This window comes from Sander vitreus, chromosome 19, assembly GCF_031162955.1.
Source record: "Sander vitreus isolate 19-12246 chromosome 19, sanVit1, whole genome shotgun sequence".
Lineage (NCBI taxonomy): Eukaryota > Metazoa > Chordata > Actinopteri > Perciformes > Percidae > Sander > Sander vitreus.
Window position 1 is genome coordinate 12,607,036 of NC_135873.1, and position 19,012 is coordinate 12,626,047.

Consider the following 19,012-nt stretch of genomic DNA (forward strand, 5'->3'; position numbering starts at 1 on the left):
TCATTTTCTCTCTCCCTTCATTTCTCTTTATTGCTGTCATCTCTCCATTCTTGTTTCCATCGATTTGTGTTACGGGCTCAGGCAAAGAGCAAGACTTGATTATCAGTTTGGCTTCCTTCCTTGCTCTCTCATTCCTATCTTCTTCATATTTCTCTTACTGGCCTCAGAGACAAAACAACACACCTCTGAGTCATTTCTCATGTACGTATTTAACCCTCCTCGTTTTGGCTCTTCTTCCTGCCACCCCCCAGCTTTACTCATTTGCCTCCTGCCTTTTAACTCATTTCTTATTCTGTCAGGCTTTGCACCCACAGTTGGGCTTACCTGATAAGAAAGAGGGAAGAATGATAATACATCAAAAATAAATGCATACTGTTTTTTGTGTTGAGCAGTTGCAGTATTGGTTATGCTTCGTCGCCATTTTTCGTAGTTGCTTAATTCACTGGGTTACCACCTGTCTCATAGCACAGCTGGCCAAGTACAGTATGTGTGTATATAAGTGTGTGTGTGTGTGTGTGTGTGTGTGTGTGTTAACACTCAGCTCCAAATGCATTCATTAAGCCACGATATACTACAAAGTATGCTTTCCAGCAGAGCAGCAGAGTATGCTCCAAAGTGCATGATTGTGAATACGAACCTGCCGAGGATTTCCAGAAGCTCCGCGACGCCGTTGAAGTGCTCAGTTTCATATATGAACCTGAAGATCAGATACAACCAACACAAAACACGCACGCACACACACACACACACACACACACGGTGTCAAGCAAAAAGTAAAAGCAACTTAAAGAAAGACTGCCATTCTTGAAAGAGTAAAACATTGTTAACTTCCTGTAAAATTACAAATGCATATAATTCCCTGGCATTTTTGCCTTTTCTAAGCAATTGATTCATATCATGATGTACTGTGCCTGGAATACAACTCTGTCACTTATGTGATGTTATCATGTGAGAGAGACATGAAGTGCAATAACTGCTGTCAAAATGTAACTGAGACAGAAATAGAGCATGTTGCAGCACTGCAGCTCTCCTGTGCCTGCATTATATTGCAAAGACAACAATTCAGTCACACTTGGTAAAGGGTTAAGATGAAACATGATTGTACATCACAGCACTCTTGTTTGTCAAAGCTGTTTAACCAATTATTTGAGGAGATTGGTGTAGCAACTCTCAGGATAGATGTGAGTGTTAGGACTACAAATGTGCACAGTCATGCTGTGTACCTGTTTGTGTGCATGTGTGGTAGAATACTACTTTATCTGAGCCAGAAAAATACTATTAATAATTCTCAAAGATTTAGACGACATGTCCCAACCTAATCCCATTTTCCTCTGTGTTGCTGCCCCATTGACATATTGTGCAGACCATAATTACAGTGTACAAGCAGCTGTGTGGGAAAACTGTTAACGTCAGCCTCCTAGGTGTAGTTCAGAGTCAGCAAAAAGAACTACAGAAGCATTAACAAATTGGTGACCAAACGGGTGCAAAGCCATCTCCACTGGCACTGTCTAGTGTGCCATCACCACTGGCACACTAGACAAAAATCTAATATTATTATCACTAGTACTGATGCAGCTAATTAAAAAGGAGCTGTAAACTGTTTGTCTGGTTAAATAACCACTCCAAATAAGCAAAGAGCTTTTCCATTTCTTTTTTTATTTCCTGTTTTGTGTTTTAAAATCATGACGCACCAAGCTAAAACAATGCATTACAGAGGTCATTAGCACAGCTTTTTGCCCTGCTGATGGTCTTTGTTGGCTAATAATTGATTTATTGAATGCTATAAATAGCAGTTTTAAATCCTGTGCATTGGATTGGTTAAAGGCAGCCTGTACCTGAGGAAGATGTTGTTGATCTGTTTGCGGATGTAGGCTCGGAGGCCCAGTAGTTTTCCATAGACACGATGTAGGATGGTCTTTAGGTACTCCCTCTCCCTGGGGTCCTCGCTGTCAAACAGCTCCAGGAGCTACAGACACACACACACACACACACACACACACACACACAAATACAGTAAGTTTGTATTATGGTTCTTGTGGAGACCTTTTCTGACTGCATTCATTCTCTACTTTTTAACTGTTTAACTATTCTTAAACATAAATTGCTAAACATCCGACCGTCAAAATAATCTTATTTGTTACATTTTCTTTCTCTTGTGAAAATATTTCATCATGGTGGTATTTTTACCACCCACCGAGCAAAATGAATATTACATTAACTGTATTTTTTACTGATCAATTTCTAAAATAAAGCAGGATATTAGACATAAAAATCATCTCTGTAGAGAGAGAGAGAGAGAGAGAGAGAGAGAGAGCGAGCGAGCGAGAGGACAACCTGCAGGACAAACTTCTGGTCGACGTAACGTTTGGCCATGGAGGGCTGGAAGTCCGGGCTCTCCAGGAAGCGCAGAAAGAACTCGTACACCAGCTAACAGAGGCACAAACAGTTAGCAATTAGACGTCATTTAGTGTCTGTGTTTATCTCCTTATGGAATAATTTGACGTTTTGGGAATTATTAATGTTCTTGTCGAGAGTTAGATGAGAAGACTGATACCACTCTCATGTCTGTACACTACACACTGTACTGCCTAACTATGTAGCTAAAGCCAGCAACTTGTTAGCTTAGTTTAATAATAAAATACTGCTTTTTTAATGCTAAGCTAAGCTAACAGGGTGAAGCTTCATGTTGACCGGACAGATACGAGAGTGGTGTCAATCTTCTCATCTAACTCTTAGCAAGAAAGTGAATAAGTGTATTTTTTTAAAATGGCACACATGTTATTGTTTTTTTTTAAAGCTGCTCCAGGTAACATAGCATGATAATTGCTCAAAATGGCAGCAAGAGGTGACTCTTTCGAAAAAATCTGAGTTTAAGCACCCAGAAATCTTAAAAGGTGACATAAAATAGCTTCACCTGCTGACTATATTATTAAGTTTAGACCAAAAGATCCCAACTGAGCCAGAAAGGGAAAAAAGATGTTGCTTTATGAGACAGTTTGGATTACCAACGTTACGTTTTGATTCATCTCTTCCTGAAGGTGCAGAAGTGACTGAACACCACAACCAACTGTCCTCTGGGCAAACATCAAAAGTGTATTCAGGAGATGGGACGTTCTTCTTTGGTAGAGCTCCATTTTGGGATTCTGGTTTATAAAACAGGAACATTTGGGCCTTAAATCTAAAACTGCAGATTCAACTGATCAGCTGAACGCTGCATTAAAAGCAACACCTGGTGGGAGTTGTGTGCATTATGGCATCGTCAGCCCTCCAAAATCTATTATATAATATATAGAAGGGCCCATTTTTAACGGCATTAACTGACATTGCATTGTGTTTCACTTTAAAACCAAGCATCCACAACAATTCCCAAACTTGTTTTTGGCGGAAAAAGCCAAAGTCAACATGTTTTGCTCAATATATCTTTTCCAAGACAAACTGTCTTTTACCCCTGCAGGGGACAATGCATGACATTATGTAAATCGTGAGGATATGGTTATAATTTTACCACAACGTGAATTTGTGTGCTGTGTGTATGAGTAACCTGCAGATGTGGCCAGGAGGCTTCGAGTGTTGGCTCATCTTCCTCAGGATCAAACTCTGGATTCTCGCTGGGTGGGAGAGTCCGGAAGATATTTACCGAGATCTGGACAAACGCAAACGAGGAGGAGGAGGAGGAAAGGAGAGCAATGGCAACAGGAGGAGGAGTGTGAGGAAGAATATGGGAAGAGGAAAAGATGGAATGGATGAGAGTAGGGATTTGGATAGAGGAAGGGGAGATGAGGGAAAAGCAGATCAGAGGGAAAAGGGAAGGGAAAGTGAAAAGGGAAGGAGGTGGAGAGGTAGAAAGGCAGATTAAAAAGAGCCCCATGACATACAGAACATTCCTGCTCATGATATGGATATCCTTGCCATAAACTCAGGATTGAGAGAAAACAGAGGGATACAATAGCTGTATTTTCCCAAAACTATGGTCTATGATTCTCTGATAAACCAACAACTCTGAAAAAAAACATCCTTTGACTCATTCCTAGACTTCATCCTGCTGATATTTTAACATAATGCACGTCACAGATGTGCATCACCAAATTAGCTCTCAGGATAGATCCGGGATGAATAGCTGGTGTTATAAAACGATGCCAATTATCATTCAAATTTAAATTTTTCATGAGTCCTTTGTCAAAGGGACAATTAGGTGGGTTTCCATCCACTAAATCGTGTTTGATGCTGTTCACTGACTTTGTTTGAGAAGAACAACTGGTAAGTTATGTAACCTGACTGCTCGCAAACTCATGATTTATTCAACAAATGCATATCCACTGGCCATTTAGTGCATAAACTACTAAAACTAAAAAAAACTAAAAACTAAAACAAAAAAAGCAAGTGTGGTAAATCCCAACGCCCCAATTCAGCATTCTTTTCTCTTCTGTTCTTACCTTCTCTCCAAACATCTGCTTGCATTAGTAAAAGTTCTCACTGAAGGAGGATATAGGCTAATTTTACATTACCATGTAAACCTCACTTAGATATAAAAAAAATTAAAAAAATCGTTGATAGATAACTACAATTAGACTAAAATTATACAATATTTCCACGTTTGGGAAACATCATCTGGCTCTCTAACTTTTCTTTCTTGGCCTCCCTCTTCCTCCTGTATAACATGTATTCTGTTGCACTGCACTCAGGCTCTAACCTTTGCACTTATTAGCAACTTATATTAAAGAATTTAAGCTTTCTTTTACCTTATGGCCACACATTAAAGCCTTTCCCCACTTCCCTTTCATCTTCCCTCCATCTCTGTCCTATCAGCATTTTCACATCCTCTGGGTATAGTGACTCCATACCATAAGCTATATCCTCTGCTCACTTTACCTTCTTTCCTTTTCCTTTCCTCCTCTCTATATCCTCTGGGACCTCTGGTGCTTTGTTTCGGTGTCCACATATGTTCCACCACACTCTATCTTTCCTTTTCATCCCTCTATGTCTCTCCATCTGTGCGGCCTATTGCTACTTAGCACCCTGTGCAAATGTTCTCTCTTTCCCTTCCGTTCTCCTCTCCTCAACACTTTTGATCATAGCCTCTGGTGACCTGCGGAAATGCTTTTCTGGCTTTCAACATTTCATTTGCTCATCCACATTGACCTGATTAGTTTTTTTTCGGCATTTAGATATTTAGCATTTACTCATCTGTCTTCCATTTCTCTCTTTTCATCTATCCATTCACTACTCCATTATTTCCACCCCCATTCTCCCCTACCTACCATCTTTATAGCCTCTGGGTACAGAGGCTCTATGAGGACACCTCTGCTAGTGGCCACGCTCTCCACCAGCTCGTTGAGCGCCGCACGTTTGATCTCCTTCCCCTTCAGGTCAGCCACGCAGTCCAGGAAATCAAACAGCACGCAGCACTGCTGCAGCTTCTTACAGAACAGGTCATGTAACTCTGCCACTGGGGCGTCTGGAGGATTGAGAGACAGGAAGGAAGGACGAAAGAAAGAGAAAAAGACACGTTAGACAAATAGGTTAAAGGACACAAAAAGGCCGATGCAGCTCAGCCAAATCCGACGGCGTCCCTGAAAGGCGTATTGGGTTTGGTAGTGAATGGTTTGACAAAGTGGGAATGTTGGAGTATACAGAGATGTATTCTACAGGCTAGATCTTCTTTCAAAGGTAATGAGGGAAGAAGAGCAGACGATTCTCCAAATCCTCGATTCGATTACATTTTGGATTTTAAGGTTACGGGTCAATTCAATTCTTACTTTTTTTTTTAAACACAGGTTGCTATGCCATTTTTAGACTAGACTTTTATGCAATATAATATCTAACCTTTGTTCGCAATGTACCACATTACGTTGTCAAATTTAAAACATTTATTAATAACATAATGTAACAATAACATATCTTCAGTCAATTGGAAACATGACAATTTGTTAATAAAGTAAAAAGAAAAAAAAGGTTTACCGACAATCCTGAGGGCAGACGCTTCACAGCACATGGAGTTTGGTGTTTGAAGCCCCCAACGTCGGCACTAGGATTAGGCAATGGTTCTGGTTGAAGACGACGGTCGCAGCGCTGCCTTGAAGGCTTAGTTGGGGGCTTAAAACACCATCGAGCCAGCACAGCAGCTGAGCAGACCGATAGCAAAGAGGGCGACTCGGCAGTCCGCTAACTTGTTGCTCTCTCTAATATAACCAATATAAGCTGCTCTGTGTAGGCTACAAAACGTGCATGCAGGCTGAAATTCAACCGTGTGGTTTTGTTGGGATAAAGCTATAAGCAGAAGGAATATCCGCTAGCTGCTAGGCTAATGTGCAATAGTAAACACACAGAATATGGTACACGCACATAGCAGAGCTTGCAAACTGGCTTTTTTTGTCAACAACGCGAATGTTGTCAACATAACTCATTGGAAATCCAAAATACTTCCACACTTTCACACACTTCAGTGAAAGAGGAGGGGGCTCAAGTTCTGTCGATGGGTCTCCAGCATCTGCAGTTGCCATGCTATCTTTTGACTGGCTTATACACTGTCGTGTTTCTTTAGAAATAAACAATGGACAAATAGAGTCTTTAAACGCTTCAGATGTAAAGTTATTCGCTGTCAAAATGAATGGCAGTCAATGGAATGCTAACGGGAGGTGATGGCTTGTTAGCATCAAAATGGCGCCATAGAAGCTACGGGTTCTGAGGAGAAGCTTACCCCCTTGACTTCAACACGTGTGTTTTTTTCCGCTTGACAAGCCGACCGGATGTGACATGGGGGCGTGGCAGTATCGACGATTCCATTTTTTAATTCGAAATTCATGATTGTGACTTAATTTCGGTCGTGACACTCTTACTCCACACACACACACACACACACACACACACACACACACACACACACACACGCGTACATCTTCCTCCTGAAGGCTGTGTTGTATTTCAGTCCCATTACCTGTCAGATTCATTCACCAGACCTGTTTGTCACAATGAAGCAACCTGCAGCCGGCCGTCAGGTTAAAACCTTGTGTCTCCAAAAAAAAATAACACCACTTTTCACAGATGTAGAGGAAGTGGCTGATACCCGTGGATTACTGAACACATGCAGTGAGTTTCAAATTGATTCCACGGGCCTGAGGGGGTGTGAAACAGCTCAGACTGCATCACGCAAAAAAAGTTTCAATAAAATAAAGACAACAGCAAAGTAGAGAATTACAGGCTTTGACAGCAGCCAAATGGGAATGCTTGGTTCTTTTTTTCTGAGTAACCAGATGATTGATGACTCAATAGCTAAATATAGCAGTGAAATATCCAATGTTTAGATTCCTATATAAGTGTGTGAGATTTGGTCTGAATAATAATACGTTGATTTACATTGAGATAAATTATGTAGAAATACACATCCATTCTAAATATGGATCCTAATCATAATGAAAATAGTCTGACTGCTACATGTTGCACAGGCTGCAATTCTACTTTTTTTCAAATGATTTAAAAGTATAAGGACAAAGAAGCGCTCTGCCGTAAAGATGACTTGATTAGATACACCTGCAACATTGTATGCAATCCAATACAAGAGCATCACTATCTACACCCAAAAATGACACAGTGTCAACAAAACACATTACAAAACTTTACTTGATTGCATTTAATCATACAGGTGTGCTGAGTAAACTGCTACTACTAAACTACTTAGGTAAGGTGTACTTACAGTCTTGAACAAATCTCCCTCTGTCAGAGGAAAACAATGCGGCTTTAAAAATGGCTGGTAAGCAGTCTAGACTAACTGTGCAATTAGAAAGAGGATGATCCAAGAGTCTCACACACACACACACACACACACACACACTCACTCACAGCAGGAGCAGATTAGATTTAACCCTTCTTAACCCCCAGGTGGGACAAACAAGAGGGGTAAAGAGGGGCTGCCTGGAGCTCTTCCAGCCCCAGACCTCCTCACCTCTTGTGGACACACCATGACCATCTGCTCCCTCGTACAACAATAGACGAGGGCTTTCCTTTGCTCGATGTGTCGAGGCACAAGACACACGCTCTTTTGAGATCATTAAAAAAACGGACTTTTAGTCTATATCAATTACACCCAACTCTGCCTTCCATAGTTTAGATGGCGATGAGACAGAGTATCCGGATTTGTACAGCATTTATTTTTAGTCTAATACTAGGGCTGCACAGTATGACGAAAATATGCGATAACGTTGTTGAATATTGCGATAACAATATTACTTGCGATAAATAAACTGATACTAAAGTGTGGGCCTACTTAGTTCTGTATTTCTGCTGCTTTCAGTATTCTGCTTAAATACAAAAATTGCGTATTGAATTTAAAACAAATGAAAGGAAATCATTTCCAACATTCTTGTATTGAACAAACTGAACATTGAATTGAATATAAAAGCACCACAAAAAAAGAACGAAGTGCAATTTTCTACTGATATTTTCTTTCACCAAACATAAGAGTGTCTATCCCGATATGTTGCAGCCTTTCGCGATGTGTATATTGCGGCAGTTGATATTGCGCTGACGATTAAAAAAACGATATATTGTGCAGCCCTATCTAATACATAACACGATTACTAACTTACTGTTTGATAAAGTCCCAATTTGGTGATATGGAAACACCTACACAACATAAATGCAAGAATATTATCCTATTTGATCTGACTTGCTACTTTATGTATTAGGGGTTAAATTTAGTTTAAATTTACCAGACTACAACAAGATTGTCCTTGATGCAAGCACTTTTCTCTGAACTTTTCCTTGTTATATGCAGACGATAGTGTGTTGTTTGTGTGTATAAAGGCTCAGAATACCGGGACTGTCCTGCTTCTTGTTTTTTGTCCATTCAACATTTAAGACGTGACCTGAATGCACTTTTTCTGCTACTTTTCTTTAACATTCCTTTTTTTGCCCAATTTACATCTAGTGGTGACATCTAAGAGACTGCCCATTGAGCTGTACTGAGCGGCCAATTTGTTCTTGAATTGCAGCCATTTCTTAGTGACTGGACAAACATGACAGACGAGTTCACACAGTTTTCGGACTATTTGTCATGAAAAACAAGTGTGAAAAGTTGGGTGAACTCTTTCTTCTGACTTTGCTTCCAGAATGAAGTCTAAATCTGCAAGGCGACCACCTCGGTATTATGTGGTTCTTGGCTGGTTTGAGATAGCTCCATCCTCGGATCCTATCCCTCTTCTACCTCGCTCACTCTACCATCCTTTCCTTTATCTACCTCTCTATTTCCCTTTCCCTTCCTAATTTGCCACTTACTAACCTCTCTTTCTCTTCATCCTTCTCTCCTGATTTCTCATGGACACCCTTTTTTGATGTCCAATCCCTCCCTCCCTCCCTCCCTCCCTCCTGTTCTCCCTCTGTAGACAGACTGTGAAGGTGAAATCTAATCAATTTTTTATGGAGAGTAATTGTATAAAGATGTGCCGTGCTGGGACTGAGAAAAAAAAAGAGAGAACAGAGCGAGGTGAAAAGACGAAGGGGAAAAAAAGCATGTATGTAGAGAGTGAAATAAGAGGTGAGAAAAAGAGAGGGAAGATGAAGGGAATGAAGAGATTTGGTGGGTCACATGAGAGCAAGTGTGGGAGAGAGCAAAGAAAAAGAAAATGAAAGCGAGGAAAAGTGTCAGGAGATGACGGGCACAGACAGAGCCACAGTACATATTTTAGGCAAATGGGATTTTCTTGGTTGTCGGTGTTTGCTAAATTGTCCACCCGTATTACCCCACTGTCTATTATCATGCCTGAACAGGTAGAAAATGCTTACATTTGGAAGAAACATTTCCGAAAACACAAACTTAGTGAGTTGGTGAGTGGTGTTGAGGCAGTGGAGAAACCACCTAATGGCTGTGCTATTATTGTATATATGCCAAAAATGAAGCCAATGCAGCAGTGCCAAAAACTGCAGATCATCGATTGGCCACTTGAGGCTGGCTCCAAAAGGGAGTTGATCCCCATAGACCCCCGTGTTAAAAATACCCAACTTTACAGCAGAATTAAACATGTTTACAGCCTGGTACAACAAAATGGGTTTTGGTCTCTATAGCTTAGTTTAGAACAACTGTAACTCACCAGTTTAAATTATATTCAGGTATAAAGTTCTGCATAGGGCGTTCCACTTTGAGTGACGTGCATATTTTCTACAGTCCATGGTGCTAATACAAAGTGCTTCAAGCTTTGTACTACTCTTCTCTTAATTCTCTGCGCTTCTATTCATGTGACTGTGCAGATAAAGGATCTTTTCAAAATGCACATTCACAAAAGAATGATACATTTACCAGTTTTCAGCTTTTTTACATCCCTTTAGTCATTATCTGACGAACTTATAGTACAGCTCTACTTTTTTTTCTTTTTAAAGCCAAGAAGGTCATGTTTTGGGTTTGGTTTGGTTTGGTTTGTTTGTTTGTTTGTTTGTTTGTTTGTTTGTTTGTTTGTTTGTTTGTCTGTCAGCAGAATTATGGAAAAACTTACTGGCCCAATTTTCATGAAATTTTATGAAAGGATGTAACATGGGCCAAGGAAGAACCTATTACATTTTGGAGCAGATCCGAATCACGGGGCAGATACACATATCATTTTTTACTTTTGTTAACGTTACGAGATAGGGCATTTGGCCTTGAGTCCCCTTAGTTATATGGAATGTATGTGTATGTATGAATGTGAAATAGGTCACTCATAAGCCTCTTTTACACATAGTTCCTGGTAAATTACTGGGATAACCTTCCAGGCACCGCAAGGGATTTTAACTATTCGCAAATACAGCCACATTCAGGAACATTTCTGCCTTGCACCTTTTCACACTTGCCATGGCAATGATGTGGGAAGGGACAGAAAACTGTGCTTATCCCTGCAATGTTCCTGCTTGCAATCACATCACAGCCATACCAACAAATTCCCTGGAATGTTACTAGGTCGTGAGGTGGTGGGCAATTGGTGGGACAGATTTCCCTTCATATCAATCCCTGTTCCCATTCACACATGACCCCATCCAGGAAATGTCCCTGCACATTTCAGGGAAAGACTGCATGTGTGAAAGGGGCTATACTGTAGTGACAAACACACAGGTACAGTGGTGTGAAAAAGTGTTTGCCCCCTTCCTCATTTCCTGTTCCTTTGCATGTTTGTCACACTTAAGTGTTTCGAACATCAAACCAATTTAAACAAAAGTCAAGGACAACACAAGTAAACACAAAATGCAATTTGTAAATGAAGGTGTTTATTATTAAAGGAGAAAAAAAATCCAAACCATCATGGCCCTGTGTGAAAAAGTGATTGCCCCCCTTGTTAAAACATACTATAACTGTGGTTGTCCACACCTGAGTTCAATTTCTCTAGCCACACCCAGGCCTGATTATTGCCACACCTGTTCACAATCAAGGCATCACTTAAATAGGAGCTGCTTGACACAGTAAGGTCCACCAGAAGATCCTTAAAAGCTACACATCAGGCCGAGACCCAAAGAAATTCAGGAATAATTGAGAAAGAAAGTAATTGAGATCTATCAGTCTGGAAAGGGTTATAAAGCCATTTCCAAAGCTTTGGGAATCCAGCGAACCACAGTGAGAGCCATTATCCACAAATGGCGAAGACATGGAACAGTGGTGAACCTTCCCAGGAGTGGCCGGCCGCCCAAAATTACCCCCAAGAGCGCAGCGACGACTCATCCAAGAGGTCACAAAAGACCCCACAACAACGCCCAAAGAACTGCAGGCCTCACTTGCCTCAGTTAAGGTCAGCGTTCATGCCTCCACCATCAGGAAAAGACTGGGCAAAAATGGCCTGCATGGCAGAGTTCCAAGGAGAAAACCACTGCTGAGCAAAAAGAACATCAAAGCTTGTCTCAATTTCTCCAGAACACATCTTGATGATCCCCAAGACTTTTAGGACAACATTCTGTGGACCGATGAGACAAAAGTGGAACTCTTTGGAAGGTATGTGTCCAAGTATATCTGGCGTAGAAGGAACACTGCATTTCATAAAAAGAACATTATACCAACTGTAAAATATGGTGGTGGTAGTGTGATGGTCTGGGGCTGTTTTGCTGCTTCAGGACCTGGAAGACTTGCCGTGATAAAAGGAACTATGAATTCTGCTGTCTACCAAGAGATCCTGAAGGAGAATGTCCGACCATCTGTTCGTGTACTCAAGCTGAAACGAACTTGGGTTCTGCAGCAGGACAATGATCCTAAACACACCAGCAAGTACACCACCGAATGGCTGAAGAAAAAACTAAATGAAGACTTTGGAGTGGCCTAGCCAAAGTCCTGACCTGAATCCTATTGAGATGTTGTGGTATGACCTTTAAAAAGGCCGTTCATGCTCGAAAACCCTCTACTGTAACTGAATTAGGACAATTCTGCAAATATGAGTGGGCCAAAATTCCTCCAGGACGCTGTAAAAGCCTCATTGCACGTTATCGCAAACGCTTGGTTGCAGTTGTTGCTGCTAAGGGTGGCCCAACCAGTTATTAGGTTTAGGGGGGCAATCACTTTTTCACACAGGGCCATGATGGTTTGGATTTTTTTTCACCTTTAATAATTAACACCTTCATTTACAAATTGCATTTTGTGTTTACTTGTGTTGTCCTTGACTATTGTTTAAATTGGTTTGATGTTCGAAACACTTAAGTGTGACAAACATGCAAAGGAACAGGAAATGAGGAAGGGGGCAAACACTTTTTCACACCACTGTAATTATCACCAGACTCTGCAGTTCTTTCAACTTCAGAAGGTGATCATATGTCAATGTCGTGTTCACAGCTTAGTATAGTAGACTTCATATTTAGTTTTAAAGTGGAAACCATTTATAGAAGTTGAAATAACATTGAAAAATATTAATTTTGCAATTTGTTGTTCAGGTGTTAATTCTAGTGAGGCGCATTGAAAAGTGTACCAAAGTGTGTTTCGCTCACTGAAGACCAAACACATAAAAGAGCTCTTAGCTGACAGCAAAAGTCCATCCTGCTCGTCTAGTTATGCTTATTTGTAAAGCCAAGTATCATGCACATACAATGTCTCAACAACGGTTCCTAAACCAGCCCTGTAGCTGTCTAAGAAGAGTAAAAAAAAAAATCTTTGGGCCATGAGGAAAATAATGTGCGAAACCTCTGGAGAGGCAACTCAATGAGAGATTCCCTCTCCACGGATGGCTTGGGGTGTAGGTGGTAAAAAAGCAATTACAAGAAAAATGAAGAGAGTTTTAACAGAATAAACAGAAATACAGAGTCTTCAATTTATGTCCAATTGAGACATACAGTTCTACGACAAGGCCAAAAATAAATACGACAAAGGACTCCAAGTCCAAGGGGAGACAGACAGAGAGAACTCAAATATGCAGTCTAAAAAGCTACTGGGTCACTTTAAATTTTGCAGATACTGACTGTTGTGTGATATTATCGGCCATTAAATAAGGAAACATTAAATTGCCAGACATTATGGTGGAGTCTAATGAGAAATGGTCTCCACTGGTCACATCGTCTGCCTCAGTTGTGCCCATTCTACCTCTCTGTCCCTTATTTCAGCCACATTCCCATTTCCCCAGGTCATCATATTAAGCTTTATTGAACAAGATGAACTATCTCAGATGAATTATCCTTACTCAGACCCACTCCGCCCCATGCCCATTGGTTAAGACGCCTGAAGAATCCTTAAAAACTGGTCACAAATATAACGTTGCTTTTTTAAAGTGTAATTAATTCCCCAAAACAGCTGGGCACTGTAGTTTTTAGGAAACAATACTTAAACAGGAGTAAATAATGCATTTGTTGGGGACTATTTTCGGTGGCGGATTAATACACATTTGGTATTGGCAGCAGCAGGACAGAGTGTGTGGGATTTATTCAAAATAAACTACAGTCGCCATGTTCATTGTAATGACTGAACATGTCACCCAATACAACAGTGTGGCTCACTGATGTGTTTTAATCATTTTTGGACCAAAAATGAAATCGAGTAAAAAGACTCAGCGATATTTCTTCGTAGGATCGTATATTTTTGTCCTTTTCACAAAATCTGTTGACAGTAAGGAAATGAAGGCATATCTCCAGACGTATCCTTTAATCCTTTAAATACACAGAGGAGGAAGAGGCTGATGAAAAAAAGACGACCCAAAACACAGAGAGGGGGAAAAGACGGGATGTGATGTAGAAAAGATGGTGAGCGCGAGAGGAGGGAGAGGGGTGGGTGGGTTTGGTGAAAGGAGCAGTAACATAAGTATGAGCGGTGCCAAGCACCCTGCAACAGCATAAAAAAACACATACACAGCTGCACAAATCTAAAAATAGTCCTGCTGGAGAGAGACAGAGGGGAGAGGAGGCAGAATCTGGGGAGGAAAACAGGAGGGAGGAGAGGGGAGCTGTATAGGGTTAAAAGATTACATCATCCCCTTCGTCCTCCTCCTGCTTCTCTTTCATCTTTCAATCACTAGGGTGCCTCCCTTCTCTCGCTCTCTTCACTCCCTCCATCTTTAACCTCCAATCTCTCCAAGGTTTTTTTCTCTCTCTCAAACGAACTCTAGTCTTTAAATAACAGTTATTGTGTGTGTGTGTGTGTGTGTGTGTGTGTGTGTGAGAGACAGACAGTTTTTTTCAATTGGTTGTTTTAGCCACCATCCAAGCCGCCTCTGCACCTCAGTCATTAAGTACACACACACACACACACACACACACACACACACACACACACACACACAATGCACAGATACAGTGACGCAGAGAGGAAGAGAGGATGGGGAGGGAGGGGGAGAGATAGAAGGGGATAGAAGTAGATAAAGAAAGAAAGCAAGAGAAAGACACAGGTATAAATAGTAGAAGGGAGCTACAGCAGCTATCAGAGGTGAGACACCATGCAGAAGTCAGGTTGGTATATATATCACCTTAAGGGGTTTAAGTGACGCTTTAAGTCCATCTTTAAGTAATCTAATCCTCCTTATAACACATCCACTATATCACAAAGTGTCTAGGAAACATGTACAACGCATCATCCAGTTTATAAACAGTCTGATTAGAAAGGGAAAATAAGGAGTTGTGATGTTATCACGTGTGATTGACCACATCCCCCTCCCGTCGCCCCTCCTCAGATGTTCAAGAAGACTGAAGAGTAAACAGCAATTTACCTTCCGAGAACGAACAGGACAAACCATCCCACTTCTTTAAATTAGAGCAGGAAATACTTGGAAGCCGTCACTTGGTGATGGTACTGAGAATAGGTAATGAGACAGGCTGGGTATTAGAATATAACATGTAAATAGAGTTGTATGCACAGTCTGTTTATGGTAATCAAGCCAGACCTGCTGATACTCATAGGAAAAGAATGAGCACATTTTTTGACATGTATGTGTTGTGTCTCTGCTGAGGATGTTATGTTTTATTCCTCTCACTCTATATGAACAGATTGTCATGACATTTGGTGGACAGATTGGTCTTAGGCCAGGGAACAATTCATTACATTTTTACTTTTATCTAGATCTAGAATGTCCACTACACTTACTAAAATAAAATAAAAATAGAGACTGGTCTCCAAATCCTATGGAGTGTTTTCAGAGTCAAAAACTCAATCTCACCTAAAATCACACAATCATCACCTCAACTTTGGCGTCTTTCATCTCATTATTTTGGTTTTACAGCTAACACTGTTTTGATCTCAGTGTTCTCAGCAAACTTGTTTCCAGCTGCGGGACTCTGTTTTTCAGTAAAAAAGCTAAAAACTGTATACGCTACCTGCCCAGCACCAAACAGCAGACAGACAAAGTTAGCAAGTTGCTGGTTTACACAGTAGAGCCTTTAGCAGCCAAGTTATTATACAGTAAGCTGTCTTGTGCTAATCCAAAGTGCTTAAAGCCTTTAATTCTTCTCTTTCCTGTTCTTCATAAAGTATGGCTGTGCAGATAAATCATCTTTTAAAATAAATGTACATCCACAAAGAATAATTAATCAGTCTCTTAGGGACAAACTTATAGGAATTAGCCCTGACTTTTACCTCAGTGTGTGCTTCCTAGCCAGCGCTAAACGGCTATCACACAAAGTTAGCGACTGGCTGGTGAACATAGCGGAGCATTTAGCTGCTAAATAGCCAGATATTTTCCTCAGGAGTTTGTTGAGACAAACAGAGCTAAAAGGACAGTGAATATTACAGTGACTTACATTCGCTGTGTGGACAGAAACACGACTCCAAATGAATGCTAATGCTGTGTGTCTGTTGGATGTGTAAAAAAGCAACTCGTTGCTAATATGTTATAGCTATAACAACCACGATAACATGTTAATGTAGTATTTACAGCCTGTTCTACTGCCCCAAAGTGGCCAAATCAGTCGGTTAATGTAACTTAAACTCATGTCCACTTACTAGCTTTTTCACTTACCAACTTTCAACGGTACCTCACAGTCTTCAGTCAGCAAATTGAAGTTGGTATAGCATATATGGGGAGAACTAAACTAATTTCAAATTGCTTATGAAAAATGGGGAATGTGTTTGAAAGCTGAAAAACGACCTTGAGCTGCATTAGCTATTTTTTGTTAAAGATTATTTTGTCGAAGATGGAGACTGATTTGCGAATCCTACGGGGTGCTTGCAGGGTCAAAATCAATTTCACCTAAAATTAAAAGAATGATGTCCTTGGATTCAGTGTTGATGGAAGTTTGTGCTTACTGGCAGACTTCTGTGATTAGATTTTCCATCTATTTTTTAGACTGAAACACAATAGGAAAGATTATAAAACAAGACAATTATAATGACAGTCCAGAGAATTTTTTTATCCTCCCTATTAAAGGAGCTTCACAAACTGAGTTTTATTCAAAATTACCTTCTGAAAAATATCAATGATTGAAGTGAAACTCATTACTGATTAACAATGAAAGTGGCAGCCACTGTATTGAGAGACATTTTCTTAAAAGCATTGCATTTAATTGGCAGTGGATTTCAAAACATGACAAAGTCTTTATATGCTGTATTCAAGGGACGCATACGCAGAAACTTCCCATTCACTCTTTAACAAAGGCAGTGAGAGAGGGCTAAATCATGGCAAAAGATTAAGCGGTGCGCTAAGCCCATCTTTAAATAATCCAATGATACTAATAATACGCATTTCCACCACACACAGCATAATGAACCGAGACCAGCAGGGTGTTACATTCTGTGGGTTATGTCTGTATGCTCCGCTGTCTGTAATATGTTGTGGCTTACTCTCCCTATAATAACCTGAATCACTATCAATAAATACATTTCAATTGGTATAAATTAAAAGCAGACTTTTTTTACGTGTCTTTTGGCTACTGGACCTCTTTTATCTCAAATTCTGCTGGACCGTAGAGTGACTTTCAGGGATTTGGGATATTGAAATTCTCCTCCTAAAGCAATATTTGCTGTGTGAGATGTACACACAAATTGGAGACAGTTAGTAAACAAATATGGGAGACGGTTAACCCAGCGGGAGACATCCTCAACATTTGATCAGCAGCTTTGTAACTGTCACGTTAAATAATAATGTGTTTGTTTGCTTTGCAGCGTCTACATCATGCTTTCTACACTGCTGCAATGAAAATACTTTTTTCTTTTTTTTGTGATTTATTGCAAATCTTCCTTCATAATTTCCTTCAATAATGATTCACAACATGTCACCTCTGCATGTCCAGTATTTGATTTTCTTTGTTGACTTAACTTTGCACTGCCTCAGAACCCCAACAGCGTATTTGATAGTAAACACCCATCAAGGTAAAACTTGGGGTTTCTCAATCAGAGCATTTATTTGCCCGAGCATCAGCATATTCCTTTAAGAATCAACTCTTGCTTCAGCGACACAGCAGTAGTTGTGGTTATTGCATCGCTAGCCGTTTCATTACATCCTCTCCGCTGCAATATCCTCTGCTTTCTATTCTTTTTTTTATTTCACCGTCTCTCCTCCTCCCACAGTTCCTCCTCCACCTGTCAGCTTAATGTTCAGTCATTTCCTCTTTCCTTATCCACTCCATTTCTTTCGTCACCCCCATCACTTTCTCCCCTACTCTCCCTGATAATTGATCTGAGACCGTCATGGAGCAAAAACTACTTCATGCCTTCTGTAACCCAATACCAGGCCCATCCAGCTGGCCTCTCCCTTACAAGCACACACACACACACACACACACACACACACACACACACACAAAGGAAAACACACGTGAACATATCCTCTCATTCAGGGTAACATGTGACCTAACTCATGTGAGGCTATGTTACATGTTGCATAGGCAATATGTCATTTTTGACAAGTGCACTATCACATTGTGGCCCGAAGAAAAAACATAAATGACATCTAAGCAGGACAATACACCCGAAAGTTGGGGGACTTTTTGTCAGCTTGCAGCTACTTGTGGCGATTAGTGCCGAGGGAATCTGTATTTCTTTGTTGCAATATACAGTATACTGCAATAGTTTTCTCTCTTGACAATATTACACAGTGTTTTAAGTGAGGCAGTTTCTGCTGCTACAGCTTTGTTTGGTCAGCTCGACACGCCTTCATATATTTTAAATTGTGATGTAAAGTGAAAATGTAATGGGAATCATTTTTCAAATTCAAAGAAATTGTCTTATTTAATTAAATAACGATTCAGGAAAGAATGTGTGCAGTTATCAGACATCAGTGCAACCTTGTTTTTTTTTCACTTCAAACACAAGTTTGACATTTAAAAGCTTACTTTACTTCTTTCTTTTTTTTTAATATGGCTGGTATAGTGTATACATTTAAGCATATCCTTAAATGTATACTCTTCCCTCATTCTGTTATATGTCATGAGAAGATCTTTAAGATTTCATAACGGGCAAGTCTGATGGCATGTTTTCCTTCTAATCCCTTCATTGTTAGCAGTGAAAATGGCCCATTTTTGAGTAGATTATGAAACACAAGCGGCAGTGTATTTTTGTTCTTTCGCAGACAGCAGTGGGAGCATTTTAAATGCATTTCCTATCACTCCATAGAAACAGAAGGCTTGCAAAAGCCCACTTTGACCTGCTAAACAGCATCCAGCCCAC

At 40.4% G+C, this 19,012-nt stretch overlaps 1 protein-coding gene across 1 annotated transcript in view; it reads right to left on the reverse strand.

Annotated features, from left to right (window-relative positions):
* ppp2r5b (protein phosphatase 2, regulatory subunit B', beta) overlaps positions 1-19,012 on the reverse strand; it is a 45,417-nt gene that overhangs the window by 16,686 nt on the left and 9,719 nt on the right. Inside the window, exons 2-6 of the mRNA XM_078275963.1 lie at positions 5,259-5,455; positions 3,542-3,643; positions 2,335-2,427; positions 1,836-1,966; positions 638-697 (exon numbers count right to left, since the gene is read on the reverse strand). Of these exons, the coding sequence (XP_078132089.1) occupies positions 638-697; positions 1,836-1,966; positions 2,335-2,427; positions 3,542-3,643; positions 5,259-5,455 (583 nt within the window). The remainder of the gene's footprint in view (positions 1-637; positions 698-1,835; positions 1,967-2,334; positions 2,428-3,541; positions 3,644-5,258; positions 5,456-19,012) is intronic.